The 26386-nt window shown below is 34.1% G+C and overlaps 4 protein-coding genes and 2 pseudogenes across 5 annotated transcripts; all 6 read left to right on the top strand.

Moving 5' to 3' along the window:
- The first annotated feature begins 531 nt into the window (after window positions 1–531).
- LOC105781197 (G-type lectin S-receptor-like serine/threonine-protein kinase SD2-5) lies at window positions 532–1755 on the top strand. The gene has a single exon (XM_052626899.1). The coding sequence runs from the start codon at window positions 566–568 to the stop codon at window positions 1400–1402; it is 837 nt and encodes a 278-aa protein (XP_052482859.1). The 5' UTR covers window positions 532–565; the 3' UTR covers window positions 1403–1755.
- A 136-nt stretch (window positions 1756–1891) lies between these two features.
- Window positions 1892–3293, top strand: LOC128036086 (G-type lectin S-receptor-like serine/threonine-protein kinase SD2-5; annotated as a pseudogene).
- Window positions 3294–7147: 3854 nt separating this feature from the next.
- Window positions 7148–9785, top strand: LOC105781251 (G-type lectin S-receptor-like serine/threonine-protein kinase SD2-5; annotated as a pseudogene).
- A 1260-nt stretch (window positions 9786–11045) lies between these two features.
- On the top strand, window positions 11046–12453 carry LOC128031997 (G-type lectin S-receptor-like serine/threonine-protein kinase At5g35370). The gene is made up of 2 exons (XM_052626523.1): window positions 11046–12371; window positions 12415–12453. Exons 1-2 carry the CDS (start codon window positions 11046–11048, stop codon window positions 12451–12453), a joined length of 1365 nt encoding a protein of 454 aa, XP_052482483.1.
- Window positions 12314–13553, top strand: LOC105781259 (G-type lectin S-receptor-like serine/threonine-protein kinase SD2-5). The gene has a single exon (XM_012605797.2). It carries the CDS (start codon window positions 12459–12461, stop codon window positions 13437–13439), a length of 981 nt encoding a protein of 326 aa, XP_012461251.2. The 5' UTR covers window positions 12314–12458; the 3' UTR covers window positions 13440–13553.
- Window positions 13554–15011: 1458 nt separating this feature from the next.
- On the top strand, window positions 15012–21319 carry LOC105783165 (uncharacterized). Of its 2 annotated transcripts, none has more exons than XM_052626616.1 (18): window positions 15012–15179; window positions 15268–15328; window positions 15414–15450; window positions 15619–15749; window positions 15821–15904; window positions 16000–16078; window positions 16371–16504; window positions 16919–17058; window positions 17173–17223; window positions 17332–17414; window positions 17531–17585; window positions 17675–17762; window positions 18417–18921; window positions 19008–19221; window positions 19310–19380; window positions 19774–19942; window positions 20063–20192; window positions 20359–21319. In XM_052626616.1, exons 1-18 carry the CDS (start codon window positions 15081–15083, stop codon window positions 21069–21071), a joined length of 2844 nt encoding a protein of 947 aa, XP_052482576.1. In that variant the 5' UTR covers window positions 15012–15080; the 3' UTR covers window positions 21072–21319. The 2 variants fall into 2 exon arrangements, with proteins under 2 accessions (XP_052482576.1, XP_012463899.1); XM_012608445.2 differs by having other exon boundaries at window positions 17675–17789.
- The last annotated feature ends 5067 nt before the right edge of the window (window positions 21320–26386 follow it).

Genomic DNA, 26386 nt, shown 5'->3' with positions numbered 1-26386 from the left:
TTTTGTAAGTTTGGTAACTAAATTGAGGCTACCTCTATAATAGCTAGCACCTCCACTTAACTTGGGTCAACACATGATGAAAATGTAATTAAGCTGTTGCTATGCAAGTCCTCAAAACACCTCCAATACCTTCAACTCCAGTGTCCATCATTACAGATCCATTGGTATTAAATTTCAACTAATCTCGAGTATGAGGATGCAAGAAACCACCTCACATTGCATTTTTTTTTTCCATAGAAATGGACTTAATTGAATTTGACAAATTGTACGCGTTGGGAGGGTATAGAAGCTGTCAATGCCCCCACTTAGCCACCCTGATTGATCCCGTTTTGAACGCTACTGGATAACTATTTTTAACTATTTTTTCCTAAAGAAAATTCTTGCTGTTCGTCATACTCCTTTTTTTTACTTTTCTGCATTTTCTTGGTGATTTCATAAACGAAAAAGAATTATTTTCCTTCAATATGATAGCATGAATTATATAGGTTAGTCAAAGTTGACGCCATTGTTGCAGCTAATTTACTTTTCCCTGGTAAGCCATTGCTCGCCTTAGAGAGCAAAGATCATGAATACCAATTCTTGTAGCGCCTTTCTAATGATCACTCTTTTGATGCCACTGATCACTTCGGCGTTAGTTTTTGTTGATGCTGAAATCATGGACTACCCCTCATTTGTTGATGGCCCGAAATCTTGGAGAATCCCTCCATCATCTGACTATAATTTCAGGGAGTCATTTGGTGTGAAGCCGATCCTTGTTAATGGGACGTTTGTCTGTGGTTTCCATTGCAGCTATGATGGTGACAATTGCCTATTTGCTATCTCCATCTTCAGCACGAGTTACGATGGTCATATCAGATCTTCTCCACAAGTGGTATGGTCGGCTAATAGAGGCTATCCAGTTGAGAGTCAAGCACAGTTGCAACTCACTCATGATGGCAAGTTTTGGTTGTTAGATGCTTACAATGTTTCTGTTTGGGACGCACTCATCTTTGATACGTCAAGGTTAAACTTGAGTGCGGAGGGAAACCTCATGCTGCTTAACAAAGCCAGTGACATGGTTTGGCAGTCATTTCACCACCCAACGGACTCTTTAGTTCTTGGTCAAAGTTTAATGCTACAGCATCCATTGACGACCAATGTATCGCTACCGAATTCAAGTATTGTTTCGTATGAATTTGCTATCAATGCTTCTGTTAACTACACTGCTTCTTTGGTTACTTATGGTGAACCCACTTTCACTGCTTCTATGGTAACTTATGGTGAATCCACTGCATCTATGGATCCCTATTACGTAAGTCCTATCTTGTCTTATGTTGATCTTGAATTCCAAAAAGGAAAGTTCGGGAGTTTCCCGTGCCAGCCTCAGCTAAGTTTATACAGTTGGGAAGTGATGGCCACTTGAAGGCATATGAGTGGAAAGATCCCAAGTGGGAGGGCACTGATCTACTCCCCATTGATCCATGTAGTTATCCATTCGCATGTGGAAATTATGGCGTTTGCTTAAAAGAGGGATGCAGTTGCCCTGTTGATGCAAATGAAAATGGAACTACTTATTTTAAGCCAATAAATTATACAAAGCCAGATCTTGGATGTTATGCAGTTTCACCAATCTCTTGTGAGAGTTCTATTCATCAGAGTTTTCTCGAGCTACAAGGCTACAATTTTCATCCCGTGAAAAAATATTTGATCTCTGAGACAAAAACTTTAAAAGAATGTAAAGCACTCTGTTTAAACAACTGTTCTTGCGAAGCCTTTATGGATACAGAGGGTTCCTGCTATTTTCTGTCTGGAGGATTGTCCATCGCGAAAAGTTATTCTAGCGGCTATGGTACTTACAATGACAACTCAGCTTTTATAAAGGTGCAAAGTTCTCCAATTTCACAGAGTTCTAACAAGAATGTTTCATCACCCAAGTATACATCAGTTATTGTGGGCTCAACTCTTGGAGCTATCTTTGGTGTGTTTCTTATATGCGCTTTCATTATTCTAGGATTTAGAAAAGGGTTCCAAGAAGTTGAGGAAGATTATCTAGACAACATGCTGGAATGCCAACTAGATTCTCATATGAAGAGTTGAAGAACGTCACCAAAAATTTTAGCAACAAGATTGGTGAGGGTGGTTTTGGGTATGTGTTTCATGGAACCTTACCTCCGGGATCTGAAGTTGCAGTCAAGCAGCTTGTTGGCTTTGGTGCAGTTAACAAGTCATTTGTAGCTGAAGTTCAAACAATTGGAAGCATTAACCATTTCAATTTGGTAAGTTTGGTTGGATTTTGTGCTGAAAAATTCAACAGGCTTTTAGTCTATAAGTACATGGCTAATGGATCGTTAGACCGATGGATCTTCTATAAAAACCAAGAATCGCTCTTAGATGGCAAATTAGAAAGAAGATCATTATAGATATAGCCAAAGGACTAGCCTATCTTCATGAAGGTTGCAATCAAAAGATAATTCACTTAGACATCAAACCTCAAAATATCCTTCTAGATGAGAATTTCAATGCCAAAGTTTCAGATTTTGGGTTGTCTAAGCTAATTGGAAGAGACCAAAGTCGGGTCGTAACAGCTATGAGGGGAACCCCTGGTTATATGGCTCCTGAATGGTTAAGCTCAGTTATAACTGAAAAAGCAGATGTCTATAGCTTTGGTATTGTGGTCCTGGAAATTCTATGTGGGAGACCAAACGTCGATAAATCTCAGCTAGAAGAGGATATGCATTTACTGAGACTTTTTAGGAGAAAGCAAGAAGAAGGGCTACTGTTGGATTTAGTCGATCAATGCAGCGATGATATGCAGTCGAATGCAACCGAAGTTGTGGAGATGATGAAGGTTGCTGCATGGTGTCTGCAAAATGAATATGCCAGGAGGCCTTCCATGTCCGCAGTGGTGAAACTTTTTGAGGACTCAAATTACGTTGCAAGTAACTTGAATGAAGATTTTCTAAATGGATTAACGTGGGAAATTGTGGGGAGTTTTGCTTCACAAGTTTCACCCTCTATATTATCTGGGCCAAGGTGATGAATATGGACATGGAGGAGATGTTCTAGGATGATATTGATGAAGATGGGATCAATTTAGATTTGTCATTGTTTCCCTTTTTAACTTTTGCTAGTGTTTACTTGTCCGCTCTCAAAATCTGATCATTCTCCTACTGGTAAAAGATAAGGATGATGTAGAATCATGTTCAAATTGCTGTAATAACCAATCAAGTTCTTGCTTTCAGTTGTATTGTCAGTTGCTTATTCCTTTGTGGATTACTGTAATAACAATGATCCTGTTAGTGCTTCCATTTGTACTATCAGTTGCAACTAGACATAGTCCACTCAATTTTCATGGTTTTAATTCGCGAAGATATTTGGTCTAGTAAAGATAATTTCAAGAGTCATAGTATAAAAATTTAGTAGTAAAAGAAGTTCACTTGATGAAAGATTTTTTTTTTATCACATACCATGTTGAAGAGTTCTGATTAGGGTGTAATTCAAGATCATGCTAATGGAGATTCACAAGTCTACAACTCTCTTGAAGAGTTGTTTTATCTATAAGTTAGAAAAAGCGCTAAAATATTCATTAAAGCAACTTATTTGATTGCAAATTGTTTATAAATCCATTGATTGGGTGACTTATGCTTTCAGTTTTTAGGATGTTTGGTAATAACTTGAGAGCAGGTTGTCAAGACTTAAGAAGTGGAAGGTGTCTTCTCCTTGTAGTAAGCTTAGGAGGTGTGCCGGTGTCACAGGTCACGGATCAAAGCCCGTATTGAATGTGCTAAGAGTATCTCATAGAGGTCAATTGATGAAATGAGGTTCATTCGATTCACTTTTACTTGAAGCCTTGGTGGCCAAGTAAAGTACTTAAGAGAAAATTTAAGGCTTTCAGGATAAATAAGGAAACCAATATTAGAAGATATTATAATGATAAGATTTGATTTTGTAATCTTAAAGGATTGAGTCAATCCCTTAAGAATCTCAATTCTAAATTAGCTCTCTAATATTGATCGTTGATGTAACTCAATCTGTATCGTTAGTTTTGAGTGAATTCAACTATAAATAGAGGCATTCTCATTAGTTATCCTCTAAATAGAGGCATTCCCTCTCATTAGTTATCCTCTCAGGATACTCAATTTTAATCCTTTATAGTAATTGAATACAATTGAGAGTATTTACTCAAATACTTGATGTGTGTTGCTTTCTTGTAGTATTTTCTGTTCTTTCGTTGTTATTTCGTTTTGAGTTGTTTTCACATTATTTTCGGTGCGTTAGAGAATTTCTATCGAGAATTTTCGTTTTTGCGAGAGTTAAACTGATTTAAGTAGATTTAAAATTAAAAAAATGCCTAAAACTACACAGATTGTAAGACTAAAGTTCTAACCCCGTGACATTAGTAAGTGTATGGGATGCCTTCTTAAACCCTAAAGTAGAGGATTATTTTGGGTGTGGGCTTCCTTTATTATCGGGCTTCTACTAATGTGTCATAAGGTCATCTTATTGATGTCTTTTGCTCTCAACATGAGCTTAACGAAGGCCCTCTTGCAAGTTTATAATAGCCAAAATTGGATTCAAATCAGTTCTGTATATGTTTCCAAGTGTTTGATTCAAGTTTATGAACCACCTTTATCATTTGGTGTTTGGTGCTTTCGGTATCTTGATATGTTTGCCATCATTATAATAATATTTATCATATTTTTTTAATTTTTATTATTTCTTAATAAAATTTTAATTATTTTTAAAATGTTTATACAAATTTTAATGATTTTTATATATTTTTTAATATTTATAGATGAGACATGCCATGTCAGAATATTTATCAATGTGGCATGTCACATGTTACTTTTTGATTGGTTCTGTATACTCTTAGAGGTGAATCTAAGGAGGGACTGCAGGGCCGAGCCCCCTAAAATGTAAAATTACTATTTAGGCCATTAAATTATTAAAGATAAAATTACACTTTGACTTGGGTCAACACATGGTGAAAATGTAATTAAGCTGTGGCTATGCAAGTCCTCAAAATACCTCCAATACCTTCAACTCCAGTGTCCATCATTACAGATCCATTGGTATTAAATTTCAACTAATCTCGAGTATGAGGATGCCAAGCAACCACCTCACAATATTGCATTTTTTTTTTCCATAGAAATGGACTTATTTGAATTTGACAAATTGCACGCGTTGGGAGGGTATAGAAGCTGTCAATGCCCCCACTTTTTTAACTATTTTTTCCTAAAGAAAATTCTTGCTGTTCGTCATACTCCTTTTTTTTACATTTCTGCATTTTCTTGGTGATTTCATAAACGTAAAAGAATTATTTTCCTTCAATATGATAGCATGAATTATTTAGGTTAGTCAAAGTTGACGCCATTGTTGCAGCTAATTTACTTTTCCCTGGTAAGCCATTGCTCGCCTTAGAGAGCAAAGATCATGAATACCAATTCTTGTAGCGCCTTTCTAATGATCACTCTTTTGATGCCATTGATCATTTCGGCGTTAGTTTTTGTTGATGCTGAAATCATGGACTACCCCTCATTTGTTGATGACCCGAAATCTTGGAGAATCCCTCCATCATCTGGCTATAATTTCAGGAAGTCATTTGGTGTGAAGCCGATCCTTGTTAATGGGACGTTTGTCTGTGGTTTCCATTGCAGCTATGATGGTGACAATTGCCTATTTGCCATCTCCATCTTCAGCACGAGTTACGATGGTCATATCAGATCTTCTCCACAAGTGGTATGGTCGGCTAATAGAGGCTATCCAGTTGAGAGTCAAGCATAGTTGCAACTCTTTCATGATGGCCAGTTTTGGTTGATAGATGTTTGTTGAGTATGATTCCTATTTTAGTTAAATTTGAGAAATAATATTTTAGTTAAACTCTATTTATTTGTTTCAATCAAATTTTGATTAGTCTAGATTATTTTATTATTTGATGAATGTCTTTGATATGAGCCTCGATCTTTGATCTGTCTATTTGATTTGATTGACATTTGTTAATGATGGTTAATGCATCACCTTCAAACACTTATATTAATTAGACTAAATTGATAAAAAATGTTAAATGAACAAAATAGGAAAGATATTTTTTAAAGTGATGTGCTTATACATCTTTTATTATATCAATTTTCATAGTTATTATAAGGCTTAATAATATAAAAGTTTTCAAACTTTTTCAAAAAAGTAATTTTGCATTCAATTCAATATTTGAACTTTCAAAATGCATCAAAAAGTCTCTCAAGTTTTTCAAAAAAAACAATTAAGCCCTTTCCTTTTTTTTTTCCTTTTTGCATTCAATTAGTTACTTAAACCATCAAAATGCATCAAAAAGGCCATTTGATCATTAACTTTAACGGTTGACCGTTAAATTTAATCACCCCTAATTTTTTTAGTTAAAGTCACAACATGTCACATCTACAACGTGATGTGTGAAAAAGAAAGAAAGAAAATTAATAAAAATTATAAAAAGTATTAAATTGTAATAAAATATAAAATGGTAAAAAAATTATAAAAAAATTGTAAAATTTTATAAAAATTATAAATTATATAGAAATATAGAAAAAATTATAAAAAATGTAAAGAAATATAAAATCGTAAAATTATTTTTTAAATATATCGTACCAAAAGAAGTATTTTATAATTTTCTATACTTTTACTGATTTTATTTTTATCATCTTTCGCCACATGTTATGTTGTGTTGTAACACGTAATGGCTTTAATTGAAAAAATTGGAGTCATTAATTTTAACGATCAACAGTTAAAGTTAATGACTAAAGGTTTTTTATGTATTTTATAATTTTTATTTTTTATAAAATTTACAATTTTTATATTTTCTTACTAATTTAATAATTTTAATAATTTAATATTTTATTAAAATTAATAATTTTATAATTTTTTGCTTTTTATATTGTATAAATTTTTATTACATATCATGCCGTGATTATAACACGGGATAGCTTTAACTGAAAAAATTAAGAACAATAACGTCAACTATTAAAGTTAACATCAAAAGATTTATTTGATACATTTTGACATACCTAATTAAGTGAAAAAAAAAAGAGAGCAAAAACTTAATTAATTTTTTTTTAAACATTGATTGATTCCATTTTGAACGCTACAGCATAACTATTTTCATTTTTCCTAGAAGAAAATTATTGTTTTGGAAATTTCAGCTCTTTCGTGGTGATTTCTTCAAGGAATTATAGCATGAATTATTTAGTTTATTCAAGTAATTTAGTCTTCCCTGGAAAGCCATTGCTCGTCTTCGAGAGCCATGATCATGAATACCAATACCTCTAGTGCCTTTGTAATGATCACACTTTTGATTCTACTGATCATTCCGTCCTCATTTTTTATTGACGCCGAAATCATGGACTACCCTTCATTTGTGAATGGCCCGAATTCATGGAGAAACACTCCCTCGACTGACTTTAGCTTCTGGGAGTCAGCCGGTGTGAGGCCGATCCTTGTTTATGGAATGTTTGCCTGTGGTTTCCACTGCAGCTTTGTTGGTGAAAATTGCCTATTTGCTGTCTCCATCTTCAAGAGTAGTTCTGAAGGTAATTCCAGCTTTTCTGCCCAAGTGGTATGGTCCGCTAATCCGAACAATCCAGTTGAGATGCAGGCACTCTTGGAACTCACTTCAGAAGGCAAACTTAACTTGAAAGATGCAAACAATACTGTGGTTTGGTCCCCGAGCACCCCAGGCAAGTCCATTTCCAGGTTAAACTTAACTGCAGAGGGAAACCTCATGCTGTTTGACGAAACCAACTACATCGTTTGGCAGTCCTTTGACCATCCAACGGACTCTTTAGTTCGTGGTCAAAGGTTAGTGTCAGGGCAGAAATTGAGGGCCAATGTATCCTCAGCCGATTCAAGTGAAAGCCTGTACTCATTTGCTGTCATTGATGGTAAATTCGTTGCTTATATGGATTCAGATCCTTCCCAATCCTATTACCAAAGTTCTTCTATTCTCTCTACTGAACCTGAATTCAAAAATGGGCAGTTCGGGAGTTTCCACGTAGCGGACTCAGCTAATTTTATACAGTTGGGAAGTGATGGCCACTTGAAGGCATATGAGTTGAAAGAGTCGGGGTGGGAGGGGACTGATCTACTCCCCATTGATCCATGTAGTTACCCATTAGCATGTGGAAATTATGGCGTTTGTTTAGAAAAGGGATGCAGTTGCCCTGACGATATAAGTGAAAACGAAGCAGTTTTTTTTAGGCCAATAGATTTTACAACGCCAAATCTTGGGTGTTCTGCAATTTCACCAATCTCTTGTGAGAGTTCTCTTCTTCAGAGCTTTCTCGAGCTCAGTAGCGGCTATTCTCAACGCGTGTATACCTCGTTGTTCTCCAACACAATAGCATTAGAAGATTGTAAGGAAGCCTGTTTAAAGAACTGTTCTTGCAAAGCTGCTACATATCGAAAGGGCTCCTGCTATTTTCTTTCTCAAGTGGACTCCCTCAAGAAAACTAATTCCAGCGACTTGACTTTTATAAAGGTGCAGAATTCTACAATTTCAGACACATTTCCCTGAAAGAAAAAAGCAGAATACATCAGTTATTGTGGGCTCAACTCTTGGAGCTATCTTTGGAGTGTTTCTTATTTGCACTTTAATTTTTCTAAGATTTAAAAAAGGGTTTCAAGAAGTTGAGGAGGATTTTCTTGACAACATGTTAGGAATGCCAACTAGATTCTCTTATGAAGAGTTGAAGAATGTCACCAAGAATTTTAGCAACAAGCTCGGTGAAGGTGGATTCGGGTCTATTTTTCAGGGAACATTACCTTCTGGTTCTGAAGTTGCAGTGAAGCATCTTGTTGGTTTCGGTCCAGTTAACAAGTCCTTCATGACTGAAGTTCAGACAATTGGAAGCATTCACCATTTCAATTTGGTAAGTTTGGTTGGATTTTGTGCCCAAAAATTCAACAGGCTTTTAGTCTACGAGTACATGGCTAATGGGTCCTTAGATAGATGGATCTTCAATAAAAACCGAGATCTTGCCCTTGGTTGGCAAATTAGAAAGAAAATCATTTTAGATATTGCTAAAGGACTAGCCTACCTTCATGAAGATTGCAACCAAAAGATAGTTCACTTAGACATCAAACCTCAAAATATCCTTTTAGATGAGCATTTCAATGCCAAAGTTTCAGATTTTGGGTTATCTAAATTAATTGGAAAAGACCAAAGTCGAGTCATAACAACTATGAGGGGAACCCCTGGTTATATGGCTCCTGAATGGTTAAGCTCGGTCATAACCGAAAAGGTAGATGTCTATAGCTTTGGTATTGTTGTCCTAGAAATCTTGTGTGGGCGACGAAACGTCGATGAATCTCATCTGGAAGAAGATAGGCATTTATTGGGGCTTTTTAAGAGAAAGCAAGAAGAAGGGCAACTCATGGATTTAGTCGATAAGTGCAGCGATGATATGCAGTCGAATGCTGCCGAAGTTGTGCAAATGATGAAGGTTGCTGCATGGTGTGTACAAACTAAACATGCAAGAAGGCCTTCCATGTCCATAGTGGTGAAGCTTTTTGAAGGCTCAGTTGATGTTGCAGGTAACTTGAATGAAGATTTTCAAAATGGATTAACTCCTGAAGCTATGGAGACCTTTGCTTCGATAGTTTTACCATGTTTGTTATCTGGGCCAAGGTGATGATCATGAACAGGAGATCCATCTTCGAATATAGTTGATGACTATGAATGTAATGTAATGAAAGGGATGTTCCCAAACTCAAAGGTTGTGGAATATTGTCTGTTTTCATTATTGATTATATAGAAGAATTTATCATATTATCTGGTAGATCCATCCACTGATAGCATCAAATTAGGTAGCTAAAAGAATATTAAAAAAAAAAATTTATTTGTTAAATTAGAATTCATGTTGAATTTTCAAGTCTAAAATCTTTTGTATTCCAGTTTCTCAACGAACATACACATATCTCTGTGATTCCAGCTGCTCACACTCTTCATCTCACAACTGATGCAACACAAACCGAAAGTTCAAAGCTATGGCTTCCCTTTGAACCATAAAATGCTTAGTTCAACCTCGAAATTGTTCATGGCAGCATCATGAAACTCAGATTGTAACATTGTGACACTCTTAAAACCTCTCGACAGGTTATGCCTCACAATACCAAGTCCCTCGCCTCTATAATGATCATTCGGACAAATGGAGGCCCACGACCCCCCAGGGCATTTTGCAACAGCAGAGATGAATTGAGGACTCATCTCGTAGAAAGCATCCATGTATGACATTGCAATACAATAATTGCATTAACATTACTCTATACATGTCAAGTTAGGGTGAAATCAATGGAAGGTTTCTCCACTTTAAGAAAAAGTAAGTCAACCCCACTCTCCCCCTTCCTTTCTATTTCGTCCCCTGCAACGACAGGTAAAATTAAGGAAATTTCTTCTCTGAGTGAGGGTACCTGCCGGCTTCAACAATCGCTTTGTCGCTGAGAAGAACTTACAGATAAATTCGAAGTTTTGCTCTTCCTTCGTCCTTTTGGCCATTACAGACAATAGTTGGCTTTTGCATCTCAAGTGATTGCAGTGTTGTAGATGATTACAGACAATTTGAAGTGTTGCATCTCAATTAATAACAATCTATAATTGCGATGCCTGTTTTATGATTTCAAGTTTCATAGTTGTTGTATTAACTTTTGTTACATGTATAAGTTTAATGAACAATACACATGCGACTGAAATAAGGCGTTGACAAAAAGTGAACATTTTACAGATTAAGTCTTATTGCTCTCACCCCCGCTACATTGTTTGACCCTTGCAGAGTAGGTCTTATTGCTGTCTCCCCCACTACATTGATTGACCATTTTGAACGTTAATGGATGACTACTTGTTTTCCAAAAGAAAATCCTTGCTATTCCTCAAACTCGTATTTGACTTTTCTCCTCTTTCTTGGTGATGTTTTAGAAGAAAATTGCATACATGTTTTTCCTCAATATGATAGCATGAATTTGTTTTCGTTTATCAAGCTTGAAGCCATTGTTGCAGCTAATTCACTCTTCCCTGGAAAGCTGTTGGCTCTTCTTAGAGAGCAATGACCATGATTATGAATGCCTTTAGCTACTTTCTGATGATCACACTTTTGATTTTACTGATCGTACCGTCATCATTTTTTATTGATGCTGAAACCAAAGAGTATCCATCATTTGTCAGAGGACCAAATTCCTGGAGAATCACTCCCTCATCTGACTTTAGTTTCCCAGAGACCGACATTAGTGTGATGCCGGTCCTTGTTAATGGGATATTTGTGTGTGGTTTCCACTGCAGCTATCATGGTAATACTTGCCAATTCGCTATCTCCATCTTCAATACCAGTTTTAATGGTGATTATAGATTTCCTCAATCTAGCTTTCCTCCCCAAGTGGTATGGTCAGCTAATCGGGACAAACCAGTTGATGTTCAGGCACTGTTGGAGCTCACTTTTGAAGGCAAATTTATGTTGAAAGATGCTAACGATACTTCGGTTTGGTCCCAAGGCACAGTAGGCAAGTTGGTTTCAAGGTTAAACTTGACTGCAGAGGGAAACCTTATGCTGCTTAACAAAGCCGACCACATTGTTTGGCAGTCGTTTGACCACCCAACCGACACTTTAGTTCGTGGTCAAAGGTTAGTGCCAGGGCAGAAATTGAAAGCCAGCATATCCCCAGACGACCCAAGGGAAGGTTTGTATGCATTTGCTATCAGCCGTGGTGTATTCACTGCTTACATGGATTTAAATCCTCCCCAAATCTATTACTCAAGTTCTGTGGAAGATAATGTTGAATTCAAAAATAAATGGTTTGGGTCTTTCTATGTGGGAGATTGGGGTAGTTTTATACGGTTGGGAAATGATGGGCACTTGAAGGCATATGAGTTGACAGAATCTGGGTGGGAGGGGATTGATTTACTGGGCCTTGATCAATGTAGTTATCCATTGCCATGTGGGAAATATAGCCTTTGCTCAAAAGAGGGATGCAGTTGCCTTGACACTGTAAGTGAAAGCGAAACCACTTTTTTTAAGCCAATAAATTCTACAAGCCTAGATCATGGGTGTTATGCAGTTTCACCCATTTCTTGTGAGCCTTCTGTTCGTCATAGTTTTATCGAACTCAAGGGGGGCTATTCTCAACCCATATATAGCTCTTTATTCTCCGACACAATCATAACATTAGAGATTTGTAAGGAAACGTGTTTAAAGAATTGTTCTTGCAAAGCTGCTATATATAATCTGGGTTACTGCTATTTTCTATCTCAAGTATTCTCCATTGAGAAAAACTATTCCAGTGACTATTACAGCAACTCAGCTTTTATAAAGGTGCAGAATTACCCTGAAAAGAAACGACAGAATGGGGCTGTTATTGTGGGTTCAACACTTGGAGCTGTCCTTGTTGTGCTTCTTATCTGCGGCTTATTTTTCCTACGAGCTGAAAAAGGGTTTGAAGAAGCTGAAGAGCATTGTTTAGACAACATGTTGGGAATGCCAACTAGATTCTCATATGAAGAGTTGAAGAACATTACCAAGAATTTTAGCAACAAGCTTGGTGAAGGTGGATTTGGTTCGGTTTTTCATGGAATCTTACCTCTGGGCTCTGATGTTGCAGTGAAGCATCAATTCAACATTGGTGCCGTTAACAAGTCCTTCATAGCTGAAGTTCAGACAATTGGAAGCATTCACCATTATAATTTGGTAAGTTTGGTTGGATTTTGTGCTGAAAGTTCTAATAGACTTTTAGTTTACGAGTACATGGCTAATGGATCGCTAGACCGATGGATCTTCAATCAAAATCGAGATCTTGATCTTGGTTGGCAGATTAGAAGGAAAATCATTTTAGATATAGCCAAGGGATTAGCCTATCTTCATGAAGAGTGCAACCAAAAGATAATTCACTTAGACATCAAACCTCAAAATATCCTTTTAGATGAGAATTTTAATGCCAAAATTTCAGATTTTGGGTTGTCGAAATTAATCGGAAAAGACCAAAGTCGAGTCATAACAGCGATGAGGGGAACCCCTGGTTATATGGCTCCTGAATGGTTAAGCTCGTGTATAACCGAAAAGGTAGATGTCTATAGCTTTGGTATTGTTGTCCTAGAAATCTTATGTGGACGACGAAACGTTGATGTATCTCAACAGGAAGAAGATATGCATTTATTGGGACTTTTTAAGAGAAAGCAAGAAGAAGGGCAACTCATGGATTTAGTCGATAAGTGTAGCGATGATATGCAGTCGAATGCAGCCGAAGTTGTGGAGTTGATGAAGGTTGCTGCATGGTGCTTACAAACTGAATATGCGAGGAGGCCTTCTATGTCCACAGTGGTGAAGCTTTTTGAGGGTTCAGTTGATGTTACAGGTAGCCTGAATGAAGATTTTCTAAATGGATTAACTCTTGAACCTGTGGATACCTTTCCTTCAATAGTTTTACCTTCAATGTTATCTGGGCCAAGGTGATGATGATGGAGTTGGAGATCTTTGAATATAGTTCATGAAGATGGGATCGATGTAAGTTGAGGTATGTCCCCCAAACTCCAATGTTCCTAATTGCTTGTTTAGTGTCAGATGCTCGTTTTCATCCTGACCTTTGGGTCGAAAAATAAAGAACTCAAAGGTAGTGGAAGACTCTCTTTACTGTTTGTATTTATCTTAATCAAATTGTAAATTCGTTAATTTAATAGACGTGAATAATGACAAAAGAATAATCACATAATAAGAAAATAAAAACATACGGGCAGAGAAAAAATCCAGTATTATATTAAATGGGATTCAGTCGTAACTCCGATCGTCCTTACAGATTCTCTTATTTTTGCCATTGTATTTTATTATTTTAACAAGTGATGAGATTCACGATGTACAACTTTAACAATTATATTAAGGTTAAAATGTGCATATAGTCTTTGTAGATTTCGAAAATTAAGATTTCAGTCTTTGTACTTGTATTTTTAGGAATTTAATATTTTTGTTAAACTTGTATTTCTTTTTTTTAAATTTGTTGATGTGACATTTTGAAATAAAAAACTACACACATAATTATGTAATTAAAAAAATGAAATTAACTGAATTCAACAAGAAAATATTAAAATTATTAACGAACCAGAATTTTAAAATCTAAAAAAATAAAGGGATTAAATACAAGTATAGGAACTATATTCCTAATTTTTGAAAACTACAATCACTATAGGCATATTTTAACCTTATGTTAACGGCGTAGAGATCCATGAATGCTACTCGACTTTGATTCGATGTTTGTTATCTTTTGGATAAGCCATGCAATGTTTCCCCATGTTGAACTGTAAAATTCTGATTTAAAACTCAATAAATCAGTTTTTTCATGTTAGATTATTAAGAATAAAAATTAAATGTAAAAATATACTTAATAATATTTAATTTTAATTCTAATTCTAATTATTTTTAAATGTCATCCTAATTTATATTAAATTATAATTGTTTTAAATCTATAATTATCACAACTTCTATTTTATTTCAACTTTTTACTAATAATTCTAAATTAAATATTGTAATTATTTTTAAATATTAATTTAATAATATGATGAAAAATAAAATGTATTATGGTAGTCTAAGAATTTTTCCAAACTCGTACTTATATACATTTATTATAAATTATAAATGTAAAATTGTAACTTTGATTTGTTACATTTATTGGTTTATTTAAGGATAAAGAAAATCATACAAATGTTGAAATTTAAATATCAAAATTATTGAAAAGAATTATTTTATTTTATTTATTTAAATTTCAAAAAATATTTTTATTTATATTGCAAATATATTTTCTTTTTCTTTTATTTTTATTTTAGAAAGATATTGCAAATATATTTTAAAAATTCAAGTGGGTTGGGTCAAATTGATAGGAAAAACATGGCGGATCCAAAGTAGACCCATAAATACATGGATCAAAACATATTTCGGGCCTCAAATTCTTACGGAGCCCTAGTCCAAGAAACCTATTCCATTTCCCATTCCGACCCGAACCCGCTAAAATTTTAAACCCCACACGCTTATTAGAGCAGAGAGGTTTTTGGATTTTTAGGTTCGAACGTTTTCTTCCATCCCACTTCCTCAGCAGCCACACCATCAATGGGGAAAAACAAGAGATCCGATAAGAGACCCGAATCCGACCACTCACCTGCCACCGTCTTCGTCACCAACTTGGCTTACTCTTTTACGAACTCTCAGGTATTACTCCGTTCTGGGAATTTAGTGAGTCTTAGATTCTTCTTTGCATATGTAGAATTTTATATTTATATATATATTGTTTTTCCAGCTTGAAGAAACATTTAGCGATGTTGGTCCAATCAGGCGTTGCTTTATGGTTACGAAAAAGGGTATGATTTTATTTTATTATTATTTTATAATGATTTTAATAATTGGTTCATTAGTATACTGATATGTTCTTTCTATTGTTCATAGGGTCAACTGAGCATCGTGGTATTGCCTTCGTTCAATTGTAAGTTAATTTAGGTTCATTTTTATCTTCTTCCTTTTTTTCTTTTGATGGTGTTATTTTGTTTTGTTTTAGAACTTTTGAGCTTATCGTTGGGCTGAATTTTCATGTTTCATTTGGAGTTTAAGTTTCTTGTTTACCTTTTGCTGTCTATTTGTATATCTTCTGCAGTGCTGTTGCCGAAGATGCTAACCGTGCAATTGAGTTGAAGAATGGTTCTTCAGTTGGAGGTCGGAAAATTGGAGTTAAACATGCAATGCACCGTGCTTCATTGGAGCAACGACGGTCAAAGGCAACACAAGGTTTGTTTATTTCAATGTAGTTCAGGAGTTGTAAGCACATGTTATTCGACACTAATTACTAACTTTCTCAGATGATGCGACAAAGACAAAGAATGACAAAGATGGTCTTCTTACTTCAGCTGTAGAAGCACATGGTTCAGACCTGCCAAAATTAGGTTACTAAAGCTTTTATACTATTCAATTATAGTCCTTTGTTGTTAATTCTTATTAGTGACTTGGTTTGTTTTTGATATTTTGAATGCAAATATAGAGAAACCCGTGCAACCTAAAAAAGCAGCAACACTTTGTTCTGATCTAGCTGATAAAGAGAATTGTTCAGAGAAGCAGAGGTACTCAATTTGCTTGCTAATACCAAGTTTTGGAATTAGATATGGACTTTTAAACATTATCATGTAGTTCTTGGCAGTAAAATTTGAATTAATTTTCTCCCATGAATTGAATCTTTAGAATGCTTTATGTTTTTATTCATCATCATAAATTTAAAAAATACTCCTTTTTTTATGCACGTTTAGTTCTTTTCTTTTTGCTTAATACACGTTTAGTTTTTACTTGAGTATTATGATATTCACTCTCTGACATATCAGGGCATGACTTTTCTTCTGCTCTTTCAATGTTATGAAGGGTTGCTAGGACTGTTGTATTCGGTGGTCTTCGTAATGCTGAGATGGCAGAAGATGTTCACCGACTTGCAAAGGAGATTGGCACTGTTTGTGCTGTAACTTATCCTCTTCCAAAAGAAGAGCTTGAAGAACATGGTAAGCAAAAAGGTGTTCTTTGCTATCATTTAACTGAATTGTTCTTTTTACCCCCTATGACACCCCCTATGGTTAAAGCTCAAAAATAGAGAAGTGTTGCATTTGAAGAGCTCCTTGGATAAATTCCTGTTGGTGTAATCTATTACTTGCCTGTCATTTGCATGTGTATACACCATGGCTGTAATGACTTTCCGTACATACTTCGGTGCTTTCATTGTCCAGTTATATCCATTTACTGAAAATCTATGATATTGCAATATTTTGGTGCTTCCAAATTTGCCAATAGATATACTTTGTTCAAAGATTTGGCATATGGTTTCTGGATGGAAATTTACTGATAATCAAAGTCTTGATATGAAGAGTACATTAATTGTTGTGGAATAATTGCAAGCCATAAAATTCAAACTTTACTAGGTCTTGCACAAGATGGATGCAAAATGGATGCTTCAGCTGTACTTTTCACAAGTGTCAAATCAGCTCATACCGCTGTGGCAATGTTACACCAAAAAGAGATACATGGAAGCATTGTTTGGGCACGCCAGCTAGGTGGCGAGGTAAAGTAACCATGACAATGCAGTCATGCTGAAATTATTTGTGTTCATTAATTTCAGGTTCATACTCATTTATGCCTGAGATCTAATTATTTCTATCTGGTTCTTGTGATCCAGGGCTCTAAGACTCAAAAGTGGAAGCTCATTATAAGAAATCTTTCTTTCAAGGTTGTTTGATAATTGATGCTAATGGTGTATTATGATTATCCCTTTAGTTGATTTTGCCGGTTGAAACTCAAAAGTCTTAGACCTCTAAAGTAGCTCATTGAACTGCAGGCTAAATTAAGTGAGATAAAGGATATGTTTTCAGCAGCAGGGTTTGTTTGGGATGTCTTTATTCCACATAATTCTGAAACAGGGTATCTTCGCTTCATAGAAGATCATCTGAAATTTTCAATTAAATTTGTATTTTTTCAAATCATGTAACAGTCTCCCTCCTCCCCCCTTCCTTTTTTTTTCCTTTTTCTTTTTCCAGGTTATCCAAGGGTTTTGCTTTTGTCAAATTCACATCTAAACAGGATGCAGAAAATGTACTACTTCTGGATTATCCTTTTGTCTTAGATGTGAGGTGTTAGAGATTTTTTCTGCTATCTGTTTGAACATCATTTTCCATTTTCAGGCCATTCAAAAGTTCAATGGGAAGACCTTATGTAAAAGACCCATAGCTGTTGATTGGGCTGTTCCGAAGAAACTTTACAGTGCTGGTGGTAATACTGCTGTTACTTCGGATGATGGTTTGTGTCCTTAACTGAATTTTGTCTATTCATCAATATGTTTACTATCTTATTTCTTCTGTGAGCCATTGGCTGTTTCACTGAGAGCTGAATTAGTGATCTTAACCTTTTGGATCAATCATCCATATCAATTATCAGAAAAAAAGGGTCTATATTTCTTGTGTTTGTAGAAGTAGAGAAGATAAAAACATGAGATTAGAGAACTGTTTTAGGAAGTTAATTGCATACACAATAAGTTTCTTCTGCCATGCATGCTTTTCTAAAAGATTGTTATTTTTTGACTTTCTGATTGGTCATCAAAACTCTGCTTGAATATTCAGGTGATGTATATGTCTGTTTCTGTATCACATGCAAGCACATAGGCACACACAAGCCCACTGTAACAGAGTAGGAATATTTTATCTTTGAGTTTTAATATCAAATATGTGTTGATGTTCCTGGTTTATGTATAGCTTATGCCTTTGCTTAAGGGTAATTGATGTGTGTTATTTCATCTCTTATCTTCTATACTTGGCTTTTTATACGTAATGCATTTTTCTTGTTAAATTCTTCGGTAAAATTTTGGTCTCTTGCATTTACATTATAAGTTTGTAGTAAGACACCATCTCATTACTAGTGGCTTTACAGGGCAGCTGAATAATAAAGAGGAGGAAAGTGATGGTAGTAGCATTGATATGGAGGATGAAGGTGGGGATAGTGATAATGATAGTGATGATGGTATTGCTTCAAATGATTCAAATATGTCAGAGATGGAAAGGACATCGACAGCAGTGGATTTTGATAAGGAAGTAGACATTGCTAGAAAAGTGCTGAATAACTTGGTGACATCCTCTTCTAAAGATTCTCTTTCCCTTCAAGATCATGGGGTTCTGCCCAAGAGTGAAGACAATACTAATGTAGATGAAACCATCAATGTGCAAAATAAGTTACCCATTGAATCTGCAATAGGATCAGATGTGAGTAAACCTGAAAAATCTGGTACAAATAAACAAATAGATAGTGAAGAGGAATTGCAGAGAACAGTTTTCATAAGCAACCTTCCGTTTGATATCGACAATAAAGAAGTAAAAGAAAGGTTTTCTGGATTTGGGGAAGTGCAATCCTTTATACCAGTCCTTCATCCAGTTACCAAGTACTGACTCTAAATAGTTTGAAATGGTTTGCTTTCTTATTCCTTTAAATTAGTAAATACTTATGGTTCTTTTGCTCCCCTGGCAGGCGACCGAGAGGAACTGGTTTCCTCAAGTTTAAAACAATAGATGCGGCTACTGCAGCAGTTTCTGCAGCAAATGCTTCTTCTGGCTTGGGTATTTTTCTCAAAGGTAGACAGATCAAAGTGTTGAAAGCTTTGGATCGGAAATCAGCACATGATAAAGAATTGGAGAAGGCCAAAGCTGAGGAACATGACCTTCGTAACCTTTACTTGGCAAAGGTTGCTTAACTTGACAATTAACTGAATTTTCATAGATTTAATGTGTTTGTAGTATAGTTTTGACATTCTTGTTTTTCTGACTTAATAGGAAGGCCTTATAGTCGAGGGGACTCCAGCTGCTAAAGATGTTTCAGCTAGCGATATGGAAAAACGCCAAATGTAAGGATTTCTTTTATTTGTTTCCCTTGATATTATAAGTCAGATACTGAGCACAAGATTCTTCTGCCTATTTGCTGCACGATGCAAATCGGTTCTGTTGTATTGACCATTTTGTAGTTAAGAGATGTTTGGTCTGGCCAGGAATGATTTAAAAGGATAGTAAAAACAGAAGAGCAGATAAGAATAAAGTCAAATCAATGTTTCTGAATGTTTCTCTTTTAATTTTTCATATGGAAATGAATATGCGAGTCTGTTACAAAATCCTTAAACGTGATGTTGCTTCAAGTTTTGAAAGCAACTTGATATTGGTAGTTCTTAATTCTCCTGCTGATTCTCATGTGAAATTTCACTTACCTATTCCGTTTATTATAAGGCTTTTTGGATGTCTTGCAGGTTGCATGAAAAAAAGATGACCAAGCTTCAATCTCCGAATTTTCATGTCTCAAAGACAAGACTTGTTATTTATAATTTGCCAAAGTCCATGACTGAAAACGAATTGAAACAACTTTGTATCGATGCAGTTACTTCGCGAGCTACAAAACAAAAACCTGTGATACGACAGGTTAGATAAATATATTAATCTGTTATTATAAAGTGTTCTTTTAATTCTTTACTATAGTTTTCTGCATATATAGAGTACGCTCTTAAGTCTTAAATCTGATATCACTATGCTGTCCTGCAGATTAAGTTCTTGAAAACTGTGAAGAAGGGAAAGATTGTTGTTAAAAATCAGTCACGTGGGGTTGCCTTTGTTGAGTTTACGGAACACCAGCACGCACTTGTCGCCCTAAGGGTTCTTAACAATAACCCAGGTAATTCCCCTTATGTTACAATCCCATTTGTATGATGGCTGTAATTCCAATGCTAGATTTGTCATGGTCTTTTTCAGTATCTTCTAAGTGGAAAAAGGTTATTCAATTATATATATTTATATTTTCTGTTTATAGTCTAAAATGTGTAGTTGGTTTTTATTTGCAGAAACTTTTGGTTCTGAGCATCGTCCAATAGTGGAGTTTGCAGTCGATAATGTGCAGACATTGAAGCTGCGGAAAGCAAAGTTACAAGCTCAGCAGCAAGATGCTAGCGATGATTTGAACGATGCACAGCAAAATGCTAAAGCATATCCATTTGACGATCACACTAACAAATCCAGAAAACGGAAATCTAGAGATGACCAAAGGGCAACGAAACATTCAGAGTTGAAAAAGGCTGAGATGGAAAACGTGGTTGCCACTGAAGAAGGCCAAGCTAGTAAGAAGCCAAAGCATAAACCGACCGGTGAAAAGAGAAAACCATCTTCGAAAGAAAATTTGGAAGGCTACAATCAGAAGTTGAAAGGATCAAGGCATAAGCCCAAGGATCGTAAAGGTGTCGCAAAACCCGCTGTTGGTAGTTCCGACAAGGTTGAAACAAATGTTAATGAGACCAGCAAATTAAAGTTGAAAGAGGTGAAAGCAATTTCACACCCGAAAGAGAGGACACGACAAGAAAAGGCAAAGCCGGAGGAGGGAGAGACAAATTTAAAAAGGAAAAGGCCAAAAAGGAATAAAGATCCATCAGGCCGAGACGTGGTAGACAAACTTGATATGCTAATTGAACAATACAGATCTAAGTTCTCACAGCCGAAATCCGGAACACCCGACGCGGAAAAGCAAGGTTCTAAGAAGCTTAGAAGGTGGTTTCAAGCTTAATTCCATTAGCAGCTGCTTAGAACCAGTTTTGTAGCATATCCCATCATACTCATCTTTAAGGGGAAAATATGAGAATATTAGATGAGGCATTTGATGTTAATGCAATTGCTATAAATTTAGTACCTTGTTGAAAGGTTTTAACAATTTTGTGCACTCTGTAACATAAATGTACCAAGTTCATGCCAGTCTGTTGAATATTCTCTACGGTAAAAACATGTTACTGAGATGTATCAATGGCATCTTATCTACATTTGGAGCAGACATTGCTTAGGGATAACACTTTAGATTGAGTAAATTGGTGATACGAGCTAATCAGGCATCAACGACTAGACAAGATAAGAGTTAAATTTGGGGCTTAAAGTTTTATAAATATTAAAATTTTCATAAATATTTTACTTTTTAACTTTTTATAAATATGATTTTAACATAAATTTTTCGTATATCGTAATCTAAGTTTAAATAAATTCTTAAATTTTGTCACTTTATTTAAATAAGTTACTTTATTTTTGTAATATTTAAATAAACCTTTTAATATTTCTTTTTAACAATCTCATTATAACTTCGATTATATCATTTCTCACATTTTCATTATGTACCTTAAGCTTTGACCTTCATCTCATTAAAACATTTAATTTTCAAATTGAAATTTAAATAACCGTAAATCATCTCGAACATAAAAGCATATTGAATATATCGAGGAAAAGAACTTAATGTTAGAGACATAACCGTAATTAATTTAAAAGTAATGAATAGTTTTTCTTAACATAATGAATAATTAAGTATATTAAATAGGGTTAAATCTGAAAACTATACATAAACTTTGAATTCATGTGTAATATTATACATAAATTTTGATTTTATGTAATTTTATATATTATATTTTTCGATATAGCACTATTTTATACTTACATATTGTAAATACAAATATTTAAATATATCTATATATAAAAATAAGTTGATATTTTTTTAATATATGCTTATAATTGAATCAAAATCAAAATTATATATATACTTGAATTACAATCAAATTTAATGTGTATATTTATATCAAATCAAAATTTACGTGTTGTTTTAAAATTTATCCTTATTAAAATATAATTTTAATATAGACAACCAATTGTATTGTATATAAGGGATAATAACCTACTTTTACACCATAATGGCTTAATTAGATATAAGTCAAAATTAATGATTATTTTGGCACCAATTAAAGCTATAAGGGCTGTTTACATCTAATAACAAAATTGAAAGGCTTATTTGAATGGGAATAATGGAAAAAAGGCATCCCTTTACTTTATTAAATTTGTTTATGTGGCACTTATATTTTTAATTTATTCAATTTGATTCAATTTGACATCTGTATAATTTAATGGTATTAATTCTGACATAAAAATGACACATAGACCGATAATAAAATGCCACGTTGGCATGTGGGTCATAGAAAAAAAGGCTCAGCGGTCAAAACATAAGGACTAGCTATAAATTTCCCCCCCTTTTTTTTCTTTTGAAGGTTAATATTACCTTCTCTCTCATTTTTTGTATTTTCCTTTTTTTTTTCTTTTCTTTTTTAATTGGGTTAATATCAACTTATATTTATTAGACCTGTTCATGAGTCGGGTTATTTGTCCAGACTCGAAGGCTTGCTTGAAATTTGAAAAAGTTTGGATAAAAATATTAGGCCCGAAAAATGGGCTTAGGCAAAAAAATTAAACCTGATTAAATTATGAGTTGAGCTCGGACTTGAACATTTAAAGCTCGAGTTCGGCCCAGCCGGTTTTAAGTTTATAATACTTTATATTATGTTATTTTTATAAATTATGTAATTTAGAACACATTAAAAAATAAATATATAATACTACTATAATATAAACATTAAAATAATGTTAAGATAACTATATAAAAAATTTCAATATATAAAAATTGTATAAATTATTTAATATTAAAATAAAATAATATGAGCAGACTATGGGCGGTTTGGCTAAAATTTTAGCTCTAAATTTCGAATCAGATCAAACTTAAACAAGTATAAAATATGCTAATATTAAGATTCAACCCGACCCGAACCGAGCTATGAACACTTTTAAAAGAGAAATTAAGCATCAATTGATGAACGAATTTATCCTTCAAATTAACATGCCAAAAGTCCAAATCCGTAGTATGATATCGAAGTCAAACAGCATAAAAGATCCCTGTACTATTCCCTTTTTATGGATTTAGCCCCTCTATTCTAATTTGACAATTCAACCACCAATCCTGTTGTAAAACATTGAAATTAATATTCATGAATGAAACAACATTGGTTAAATAAACGTGTCATGTCTTTGAGGTACCATGTTGGGATGTTCCCAGTCTGATTCAAGAAGTCAACACAAAATTTATGGACTGTTTTAGAATAATTTAGGGGATATGCTTCAAAAGATTTAGGTTTAATTCTGGTTTTAATCCCTTTACTATGTTTAAAATCAAGATTTGATCTTTCATTTTAATTTGACATAATGGTATTCCTCTACTTCTATATTATTATTAGTAGATCCAAATTAAAAACACCATATTTGGTGTTGTCGTTAAAATGATGACGTGAAAATTTTAATTTATTGTTCTTCGTAGGGGTGAGTGCTCGATTGAATCGAGTGAACATTTTTTGAGTTAATCGAGTTGACGAGTCCTATTTTATTATCCTAACTCGATTTATAATTTTTTTTGAATCAAATCGAGTGAAATAAATTTTTTGTCGAGTCGAATCTAGTGAAATGTTCGAGTTAAATTAAAAAATTAAACATGTCAAATTAAAATCTTGTTACAGTATATCTAATCTCATGTTTGAGCACATAAATTTGAAATCATATATATTTGAAAACATTTTCAAAGCAAAATAATGAAAACATACTTAGTATGATAAATTTGAATAATTAATTAACTTATTTAGGTCCCAAAATTATTAGAAATTTTTAAAATTTTAACTTTCTTTATATATTTTTAGATTCTTTTGAAATATTTATAATTTTGTAAAAAATATAAAATTTTGAATTCTTTTATAAATATTTTGAATTTTTGAAATATTTTGTAATTTTTGTTGAGAGGGAGACTAATTTGCTCATTTTCAAACTTGACAAGGACCAAAAGAGTATTTACACAAATCTATTATTTGAATTATTTGAGTTATCTGAATTGTAAAATTCAACTTGATTCGATTAACTTGAAATTCAAAAAAAAATTAATTTTTTCGAATCGAATCGAGTTTTGCTCACCCCTAAATCTTTGGTCACATAATTAATGCCACATGAAAATCTACTCAAGCACATTAAACTAATAGTATCTTTACATGCTTAAGAATGTGTTAAGAAAAGTTCCATATACTCACTTTAACAACAATAATTAACGGTGTTAATGAACGTACTCATAAATAATATTAGAAAATAATGGATCAAATTATATCAAATTAAAATAAATAAATCAGACTCGTTCCTGATATTTTTGTGGGGCTCTAAGCAAAATAATAAAATGAGTTTTTAGGTTCCTTAAAAGTTGGAAAAAAAAATTTTAAGTCCCTTAAAAGTTGGTAAAAGAAATTTTGGGGCCCCTCAAAAGTTGGTAAATAATTTTTCTGACCTTTAAAAGTTAAAAACGAAAATTTTTTGGCCCCTTTCAAGCTTGAGCCTTGGGTGACCGTACCTCTAGTCGACCGGGTCTAGGATAAATTAAACCGTAAATTTAAATAATAGATGGACCAAAACCCATAATTAGACGCAATATTTCAGTTGTAAAACGATTGGTGAATCAATAACTTAAAAGTTTGAAAAGTTACAACATTAGGTAGCCTCACAATTCACATGCCTATAAGTTTTGATGATGCTGAATGACATATGTATCCCAAAATTTAATATATTTAAATAAAGAAGAAAGATGACGATGAGATGCTCATTATGTCAAATGGAATTTAATACCAAGTAAGGTATTCCATTTGTTCTATTGTCGTTGTAGGATGGTTTTTAGACTTTCCAAGTAGGCCCAAAATCTCGCATCGTGCTAGTTACTAAGGACTTTGCACACTCCACAATAGTTATTTTATTCGTGGTACGAGAATAATAGAAAAGATCATTCGGTTGAAAGTTAAAAACGACAAATATTCACCTAGTTTAAAACATAAGTGCGATTTCGAGAAAAAATTATCACTACAGATATCATAAATTAACTCAAATAACAACGATTGCAACAAATTAAGAAGAAAAAGAAGAGGAGGCGGCAAACAAAGTAAACTAAAGCCGATAAAGCAAGTAATGAAGGTGAAGCAAGACTCACATTAACCACCTATTTGTAAGCTCCATAACCCATCCAAAATGCATGCAACTGCCCTTACGCTCCAATACTGCGTAACTTTCACATACATCACTCATCAACCACCATATGATCTTCTTATATATCGTCACGTACCGCCATGCCTCATCATTAAACTTAATAACAAATGGCAACCAACACATGTTCTCCAAATCATGTTGCCATTAAAAGTCACAATTACATCATCCACTAGTCTTTCAAAATTCAAAAAAAAAAATATTAAAAAGAAAGAGAAATTTTGCTCTCACTAACATCTCTCTAAGAGGGCAACTTCTGTCTACTCTTCGACTAGGAGACAATTGTTTTATCACCTCTGCAGACACTTCTGTCGAGTGATACACCTCTATCTCAATTACTATTCGCTTTTTGTCACTGCCAAAGACCATTTATTGACAAAACAATTATTATCCATCATTAACTCAACCTATAACATTGCATCATCATCCTACAAGGTCACACAGCCGCCTTCACTAAATGACAACGAAGTGACTCGTCTATTAATAGAACTCTTCCACGTGACAACTTAATCCCTTGTATAAAAGTCCACTAGAAAACAGTAGGCGTCATTCTCACACTCTCCCTCCCTCCCTTTTATAGCTCTCCTCCGCTAGGGTGAATCAATATCACACCACTGTTTGTCTCTCCCTTTCGTTGATACTTGGTATCAACAACATTGATTCAGAAAATAATAAGATTTTATTTTTATTTAATTAAAATATACTTTTAAAATTTTAATTTTAACTCTAACTTAAAAGACATGCACCTTGCACATTCTTGTTGGTTGATCAGTTTTTCTTTTAACATTGTTTAATTGTTGGACTAAAAACTATAACAGAGTAATAGTTTAAAGAAAGTTTAGGTGCTAAAGTGGAAAAACCAGTATACTTCAAGTGTCCAATAGTGAATTAAACCTTATTTTAAATTCAATAAAAAGTGTTTGTTGTATTTGTTTTATCGGATTTAGTCCTTATACCATAATT

The sequence above is a fragment of the Gossypium raimondii genome, chromosome 13 (assembly GCF_025698545.1).
Source record: "Gossypium raimondii isolate GPD5lz chromosome 13, ASM2569854v1, whole genome shotgun sequence".
NCBI lineage: Eukaryota > Viridiplantae > Streptophyta > Magnoliopsida > Malvales > Malvaceae > Gossypium > Gossypium raimondii.
This window is presented reverse-complemented; position numbering and strand designations above follow the sequence as displayed.